Raw genomic sequence first — 9,204 nt, 5'->3', positions numbered from 1 at the left:
TGCGATGGGTTGGGGACTAGGCCTGGGCTCTGAGGTCAGGCAAACCTGGGTTTGAATTCCAACTTCGTCACTTCTTTACTAAGTCTGTGATTCTGATCAGGTAACCTATGGGGTGTGTGTACACCTAGGTGTGTTGTTCTGAAAAATGGATGTAGTTACATCTTCATTATAGGGCTGAAATGATACAAATAAGATAATAACTAATAGTCAATGTGTCATACCTGGGACCTGTTCTATGAAATATGTTTAGGAAATGACAAAATTAATAGCTATTTGTATGTCAGTCTGGAATGTATTACTCTGCATTATAAAATGTAGTCTTTAAATCCATTAATATAAGAAGTTTTTTTCCCCCACTTTTAGGCCTTTTTAATACTTTCAATGATGTTTTATAGTTTTCAATGTTAAATTTACTCCTAGCCACTTTATTCAATTTTTTTGAGGCATTCCAGATGAAATTACTTCCTCATGTTTGGATTGTGTATGACTAGTGTATACAACTGTGTTTTTTTTTTTTTTTTTTTTTTCAGATTATTCACCAAGTCTTTATTTTCATTCGACTATAGGCAAACAGCAGAGTTAACACAGCGGAAAGCAACTCCAGATTAGCCTTTTTTACACGGATGAATTGTGATCAACTGAACAGGCCCTGACTATGTCACATCCCTGACACAAGTCACCTATGCCTGCTGCTCATTTAAACAGCAGGTGCTGATGGCCGTGGGGCCCTTGCTGGGCACGCCCGAGACCCAAGCTTCTGGCTGTCTCAGGATGGGCTGGGGTGCAGAATGCAGACTCTTTATTACAGAACCAAAACATCCCCCATAACAGAGTTCAGATGAGACCAAAATACAATGTGGAGCAAGTGACTAGTCTAGAATCACGACGGGCAGGCAGCAAGAAGTGACCCAGCACAGCTGGCTGACTGCTCAGGTTGGGGAGGGAGAGGGGAGGAGGGGCCTCAGGATGCTCCGAGTTTCGCCCTACTTCCCAGACAGCTGCTCGTACAGCTTGGGCACGTAGTCATCCCACTCGGCCTGGTAACATGAGCCGGCCACCGGCGTCCCCAGCTGGTACTTTTTGCGGAAGGATGCCACCTTGAACTTGCCGCGGTTGTCACCAGAGCGGTTGCTGAGAATGGGCTCGTCGCACTTGAGCGGCCCATCCTGCTCGTAAACCAGCCAGACGTAGCGGTGGAGGCCTGTGCCCTTGGGAGGCCCGGAGCCCACGTAATAAGAGAGGACGGTGCCACTGCTGATGTCATTGCCTTTCATGTTGACCACCAGAAAGTGGTGCCACTCCCTGTATTTGGGGTCCTTCCTGCTGGGCGCATCAGGGTCTGTCAGGACCAAGGTGTACAGTTTTCCTGGATCAAGCCCATCCCAAGCAATGCTGGTGGGCCTGTTCTTAACCTGAGTGGGCGTCAGCACCTTGCCCAGCTCGTCCACCACCACACCGCCATAGGTGACCTGCAGTGGGTGCTGCGGCCGCTCCTCCACCTCCTGCAGGCTCAAGGGCCCGGACCACTTGCTGAGATCGACCGGCATGGCAGGGCCGAGTGGCGCGACGACGAACGGTGCAGGCCAGGCGAGGTGCGCAGCTCGCGCAGCCTCCAAACCGTCCCGCAAACTCTACAACTGAGTTTTGTATATTAATCTTATTCTGTGACCTTGCTGAACTTACTAGTTTTACTAATTTAAAAAGTGAATTCCTTAAGTTATTCTATACAAGAGATTATTTCAAAGGGTTCATAGGAAATGGAATAAAAAGGCAAGTTTATTTTGATGCAAAAAGTGTTTGAAATCTTATGTGCAGTCTTTTTATAATACATATGAAAAGACTTCCATGAGGTTTTTGAAAACGCTCTCATGTAAGATGGAGTTAGCTGTATTCTCCATTTTTGATGCATATGCCTCTTATTTGTTTTTCGGTCTAGTTGCTCTGGCTAGAAACTCCAGCGTGATGGTGCGTAGACACCTTGGCCGCACCTGCTGCTCTGTCTCTTGGCTTTGGGGTAAGTGTTCAGGTTTTTACTGTTAAGTATGATATTAGTTGTGGTCTTTTCAAAGATGCTCTTTATCAGGTTGAGAAATTTCCTCTCCATTCTAGTATTAGTGTTTTTGAAGACATAAAAGGATATTGCATTTCTCTGAGTGCATCTTTATGTTTGTTTTTCAAATATGGTGTATTTGTGCATTTTCTCTCTCTCTCTCTCTCTCCTTTTAGAGAAGAGAGAGAATGGAGAGATGTGCCCTTCACTTGTTCACTACCCACATGCCTGCACTAGTTGGCTGGGGCTGGGGCAGGACAAAGCCGGCAGCCAGGACTTCTGTCTGGGTCTCTCGTGTGGATGGCAGGGACCTAATTCCACGAACCATCACCTACACCTGCTGTTGCGCACATCTGCAGGAGGCTGCAATCATGAACAGACTTAGGACTTGAACTCAGACACACAGATAGGAGATGCGGACCCTCCAATGAGCACCTTAACCACTAGACAAATGACTGCCCTTTAAGGAACACTTTTGAGTTCATTGAAAGCAAAGATCTGGAAACCACAAGACTTGCAAAAACAATGATTTACTCAGTTGCTTGATGATTGGCTTTCTAAATCTCTATGAAGTAACACCATGTCTTTACCAAGACTTACTAAATGATTATGGATTATACAAAGTTCTCTTCAAGCCTATATAACTCAGTAGTTAGAAGAGTTTAGAAAATATTAATACTATTAACTTGAATGCATCTTTGCCAGTACAAAGTTTTGATAAATGATTTTTTTAAATCAAAATTACGATGATGAACAAGAGATCATTTAAATTTTGGAAAATGCCTGAGACATAACCTAGATGGCAAAGCCAGCTTCAATTATCAAGTTCATGTATCAAACTTAGTTACTTATAGAAAAAAAGTCTGTCTTCAATTTTAAATGAGCAATAACAATGTATTGTCATACTGTCCACGGCAACGAACACTTCGGAGGGGGGGGGGCAATTGTTGAATATTAAGTTCTTTGCACTTTCTTTTAAAAATATCTTAGAGTTAACGTTATTTACACTTTAAAAACTAATACTTTTTATCAGGATTCAATTTTTGGCAAGTGAAGTGTTTATGGTATTTTCAAATTAAAATGATGTGAAGCAAGGATGAGAGTGGGTAGGCTGCTCTTTTCTTTGCGGTGGTCCTACGTAGACAAGCATTTATGCATGATTTGAAACTCTAACCCACTTAAGATAAAAAGTTTGAAAGTCTAAGTTATATTCCTAAGCAGTCTCATATGCCATAATCTTATTAGTAGTTCTGTTCTATTTTCTGTATTAGCAGACAAATTACAATGTCTATTAACCTATTAGGTATATCCACCTGTCACAATTTTTGCTACAATCTGAAAAATGTCTCCTATTGCTTCAAGCATGTTATGCAATAGAGAATCTGATGGCGTAATGTGGTATATATGTCATTAAAATGCTCATGTATCGTAAAAGTTACACACTGAAATAAAAGAAATTTTGGCATTAATGCAATTGGGGCACAGTCCTCAAAACTTCTGCAAAATCTTAAGGGGCACTTTCAAAAATGCAATAATTAAAAAAATGGCACTTTCAAAAATGATTTCTTGGCGGAAAATCATCTGATATCCCTATGTGGATTGCCAAAGAAGACGCAAAAACGTGTCTTTGGGTTACGAGGCTTCATCAGCAGGCTTCTTTTGGCTTCTCAGAATCCTCAGGGTACAAGCAGTTCTAGGCTTCCTGGGGGTGGCTGTTGGCTTTCATGTTTGAGTTATCTTCTTTTACTTATTTATCTTAACATAACGTTTGACCATGATGGTTTTTTGTTATCGTCTTGCTGCTTAACTTTTAGACATTAAAACTTTTAGTATTCTTTAGCCTTATTAAGTTTCCTTTATTAGGAGAGGTTCTTAGGACAGTTACATTGCCAGAAAGACAACATTTGAAAGATTTGTTCAGATTTGAATATATATATATATATAAACAAAATATATATTTGAATATATGTATCTGAATGTATATATCAATTTGACTTTAGGCTTGAATCCCCTTTGGAAGTTTCCTTTTCTAGGACTTAAAATTGGTAAAGAGGTTTATTTTAAGGATTTTCTCTGTTTCAACTTCATAGACAGCAGGCTTAAATTTATACCTCTGGCAGTTAACATATCGATGTTGGAGTGTTTTGATGGTGTTATTTTTTGCCTTTTGTGAAATCAATGCTATGTGAGGTGGAAATAGAATAGGAAGAAATTTTCAAACTTAGATGAAGAGTGGCTTTGAAACAGATTTGATTGATGAACTCTCCGGACTTCTTTTGGAGCCTCCTGGGGGTAAAATTGCCTTTATTAATAACAGAGGTGCTAACATGTGCTACTTCTGTTTTACTCCCTTGTCTCTCTTGATAGATTTAGAAGTCTGGTACGGGAGAGCTTGTGATTTATTGACCTGTCTCAGTCTTAATCATGGACAACTAAGGCTTTGGAGCAAAAAAGAGCAAGAAAGGAAAACATATTGCTTAGTGTCCCCCCCCCCCCCGCCCCATCCCCCAAGGAAGAAAGATGTAAGGAATAATCAGAATTGCCAAAAAGGCAAGTTGCTGCCAAGTCCTTGGTCTGGTGAATGAGGAAATCTTCATTTTTTGACCAAATATTTGCAACATACTACATTCACACTAATTCCCTCACAATATTTGTTTCTATTATTTCTATTTGTCAAGATCCATGTTGTTAAGGTTTTCTTTTCTTCAACATTGTCTGCAACCACTTATGATCTACTGGTGAGATCTTTGTTCTATCCAGTTCTATATTTTGGAAATGTTCTAAATGTGCAATGCTTGCGAAAGGGTTTTGCACAAATGAGAACATGGTAATAGGATTTGAAAGGATTCCCTGTAAGTCAGCTTTATGGCACTCCTTGAACATGTCCAGTCACTTGGATTATCTGCTGAAGCAACACAGGATTTTATTCTTTGTATTTTACTCAAGAATAGGCAAACTAGTGGTATCCAAAGTAGCATTTCCAAATGATGTGTGTGAAAACAAAACTACTAGTTATACTTACTTTTAATTTCAGTCTTTATTTTTCTTAGCCACTATGCCAAATGCCTGCTTCTGCTACTTCAATGTCAAATTTTTGCTTTTTAGAATCACACCCAGAACATGGCTACGTTTTACAGTGAAAATATTGAACAGAATACAAGTAGAAACAAGATAGGACTAAATCCCCTCAGGAGCATTCATTAGTCAGTGTTGGGTTTCTAAGGCCCAATTATAGCCTTTGGTTTGTCAAAACTTGCTTTCTCGATTAAGCATGGTAGATGAAAAATGTTTCTAAGAGGTTCATATAGAACTTGAAGTACATCAAAAGCAGACTTTCATTTTCAAGTTTCTCTTGGTTTTCAGAATAGAAAAGGATTCATCAGGTAGGTTTTAGGTTGGGACAAGCTGCCCCAGGGGAGATGGGTGCTGTTTCTGGGAGGGGGGCTGTGGGTGGGGTGAAGGTCAAGCGGCAGGACTGAGAAAGAAGTCAGCTGCTAACAGAGGGCGGACAACTGAGGTTCAGCCATTCTTGTGACATCTCCCAGGGTTCTGCAAGTGAGTTGAGGTAAGGCAGGAATTTCAGATGGTGATAGTGTCAGCTTTTCTTTCCTTCCTTCCTTCCTTCCTTCCTTCCTTCCTTCCTTCCTTCCTTCCTTCCTTCCTTCCTTCCTTCCCTCCCTCCCTTGAAAATTAAAGTTACAGAAACAGAGAAAGGCAGTGACAGAGAGATCTTCCATTTTCTGGCTCACTACCCAAATGCCCGCAATGGCCAGAGCTGGCCTGGTCTGAAGTCAGGGGCCAGGAATTTCCTCTGGGTCTCCCACATGGATGATGGATATAAGGGCCAAAGCTGTGGGGTCCTCCTTTGTTGCTTTGCCAGGAGCTGAACTGGAAGTAGAGCAGTCAGAGCATGAACCAGTGCCCATAGATGATACCAGCAACATAGGCAGAGGAGATCATCTGCTATGCCACTGTACCCACCTCCCTCATTTTCCCATTCTTGTAAGGAATCAGTTGCATGAGATCAGGGGCTAACCTTATATCAGTATTATCTCATTTTAACTAATTACATCTGCAAGGACCAATTGCAAAATAAACTAACATTTTTTAAAAAGATTTAGTTAGTTTTATTGGAATGAAAGATCAAATTCACAGAGAGAAGGAGAGACACAGAAAAAGATCTTCCATCCACTGGTTCATTCCCCAAGTGGCTGCAGTGAGCGGAACTGAGTCGGACTGAAGCCAGGAGCCAGGAGCTTCTTCCAGATCATGAAGACATCCATATGGGCTCCCAGCACTTACAAGGGGTTGACTCATTAGTCAATAATTAATTGTGCCAGACCCAAGGTCACACTCTTAGAACCTTATCACCTTTTTGGAGGACACTGCTACGTGGCTTGATGTTTTCTAGGGATCCAGCAGTGACTGAATACAGAACTATGAGAACGGAATGAGGATCACCTTTAGGCATTCTGCATCAGAACAGAGACTTGGAGACCTAAAGAAAACTGTGAGGCAAAAGGAGCGAGGAGATTTTCCAGCATCTCATGTTTTTATTAGAGTGCATGTTTGGTTGAGTGACTTGGTGGAGCAGGTGACCAGGCAATGAGGGCTGTTGACTGAAGTTGCCTTGGCCTCCATGGCTGCTGCCTGCCCACCCAGGACCCGATCCATTCTGAATGGTGCTGTTTCAGTCAGTCAAAAAATCAAAGCTCTAAATAAATGAGGAGGGAGGGTCTGCTAGACAGATACAGTTTTGAAAATTTTGGTGATAAAAGAAGTTTACAGGAGCTTGATGGGAGAGCTGTGTTGAGGGAGTACATTTTATTTTGATTTGCTTCATTTTTACAAGGATTATTTATTTATTAGGGAGAAGGAGAGAGAGGTCCTGTGTCCGTTTGTTCATGGTAACAAATGCCTACCGTAGCTGGAGTTGGCCTAGGCTGAAGCCCTGGAACTTCTAGCTCCATGCAGGTCTCCCACTTGGGTGGCAGAGACAAAAGCATACATTTCCTTCCTAGTAAATAGAATTGTCAGGAAGCTAGATTGAAACTGAAGCAGGGACTCAAACCCAGGCAGTCTGACATGGGATGTAGGAGTTCCCAAGCAGCATTTTAATCACTGGTCAGGCACTTGCCCCTTGGTTTTAAATATGGATGTGACTTAGATGTGTTTGTTGTCACCCAGCAGGGCTCAGGGCTTTGTGGGTAGAGTGCTTGGGATCAATTGCATTGGTGCTGGGTTAGTATTGAAGGGAAGCTGCATGTTCCTAATGGGTAATTATTTCATTCCAGGTCTGACCTTTCTCAGAAGTGTCCTCTGGGCTCTGAGTCAGGGTAGTTGGGATGAGTGCCCTAATTCATGAAGGCTTTTACAGTTTGGAATCCATCCTGGCCATTTGGCAGGCAAGGATAGAACTGTTGTCTCCTCATTAGGATTATGGCTCTTGGGCACAAACATACACACCATTGCCAGCGGCAAGTGATTTTTTTGGAGGGTGGAGGGAGAGGAGCAGGGTCATTCTTGATTTCCTTTTCCTTTTCCGCCTTATCTGTCAGTGGCCAACTGACCTAACTTTCAATGGGAATAAAGACCCATTGGGATGCTTTAATAATATCCTTATTAGTATAATTTTAATGTAGGATCAGAATGATATGCTTTATTCGAAAATTATGCTTCAGGGGCGGGTGTTGTGGTACAGCAAGATAAGATGCTTGGGATGGTGATATCCAATGATGGAGAGCCAGTGCAAGCTCCCTGATAATGTACCAAGGAAGGCAGGAGAGAGTGGCCCAAGTACGTGGATCCCCATAAACCAGATGGGAAACCAGGATGCAGTTTCTGTCTCCTGACTTCAGCCTAGCCCTGCTTTGGCTGCTGTCTTCATTTGGGGAGTGAACAAGAAAAGATAAAATCCTCTCTGTTTGTCTTTGTTACCCTGCCTTTAAAATAAATACATAAATATGTAAAAAATGTTTTCAGAAAGACTAATAGATGGGACAAGTGTGTGAGAGCTTCTTAAAAGTTCAATTTAATGACCGGAGTTAAACCTTTATTTGAAGGCATATTATTGAGCCTCATGTACTCTTTTAATAGTCTAGGGCATTAACTTAGACAAGCACTATGATATCCGTCAATGTGGATGAAAGCCAGGCTCCAAGGCTCCTGGGGACAGGAGGAGGGCCTGATGGGGTCTGGCTTCTCCTTAGAAAAAAAAAGCGTATGAAATTGTTAATTTTTCCTTATGGTTTAGTTGCTAGGCAGCAGGAATATGAGGGATCAGACAGAGTATTTCTGCTTGCGGAGATGACAGTCAAATGGATGAAACAGAGGAAGCAATGCCTGACGCTGCCTACTGGAGTTCCACAAGACGTAAAGCAGACGATACTTGGCAGGATGTAATGGGGAAGCAGGAGCTTTCCAGATAGAGGAAGGATGAGGGCAGTGCTGGGGCAATGGGGCACTTCGATTGTGCTGAACAGAAATGTAGATATTTGTAGTATACCAGAGGAAGGGCTGGCAAGTGAGTGGTTCCCATGTCTCTGCCACTTGGTCTGTGGGCAGAGATGGTGGCAGCAGGACTAGTAGACAATGAATTTGAACTAGAAGGGGAATTGGGATAAATTAAAAATGGCTTCGTATGTCTTGTTCAGTTGTTTGGACATGATTTTATAAGCTGTGAGTTGAAACTACTAGAAAGATTCCTGTATTACTGCGTTAGGGAGAATTGGAGATTGATTGTGCTGTCAATCTCGCTTTTGTTATTTTTTTTATGATTTATTTATTTTTATTGCAAAGTGAGATATACAGAGAGGAGGAGAGACAGAGAGGAAGATCTTCCGTCTGATGGTTCACTCCCCAAGTGACTGCAATTGCTGGAGATAAGCCAGTCTGAAGCCAGAAGCCAGGAGCTTCTTCTGGGTCTCCCATAGGGGTGCAGGGTCCCAAGGCTTTGGGCCGTCCTCAACTGCTTTCTCAGGCCATAAGCAGGGATCTGGGTTGGAAGTGGAGCTGCCGGGATTAGAACTGGTGTCCATATGGCATCCTGGCATTTTTAAGGCGAGGACTTAAGCCACTAGGCCACCGTGCCGGGCCCTCTCTTGATATTTGTGTTAGGCCCCATTTTAGTGTGTTAAAACTTGTTATCCAATGTA

General features: G+C 42.3%; 1 protein-coding gene across 1 annotated transcript; it reads right to left on the bottom strand.

Annotated features, from left to right (window-relative positions):
* Positions 1–724: 724 nt before the first annotated feature.
* On the bottom strand, positions 725–1,561 carry LOC131480939 (phosphatidylethanolamine-binding protein 1-like). Its single transcript, XM_058667426.1, has one exon. It carries the CDS (start codon positions 1,545–1,547, stop codon positions 984–986), a length of 564 nt encoding a protein of 187 aa, XP_058523409.1. The 5' UTR covers positions 1,548–1,561; the 3' UTR covers positions 725–983.
* Positions 1,562–9,204: the final 7,643 nt, after the last annotated feature.

This window comes from Ochotona princeps, chromosome 8 (genome assembly GCF_030435755.1).
Source record: "Ochotona princeps isolate mOchPri1 chromosome 8, mOchPri1.hap1, whole genome shotgun sequence".
NCBI lineage: Eukaryota > Metazoa > Chordata > Mammalia > Lagomorpha > Ochotonidae > Ochotona > Ochotona princeps.
Note: the sequence above shows the minus strand (reverse complement) of the source record. Positions and strands in the feature narration are given on the sequence as shown.

What these genes read in the sequence shown, in the direction of transcription:
- LOC131480939 (XM_058667426.1), bottom strand. Translation starts at nt 1,547, where the DNA reads ATGCCGGTCGATCTCAGCAAGTGGTCCGGGCCCTTGAGCCTGCAGGAG.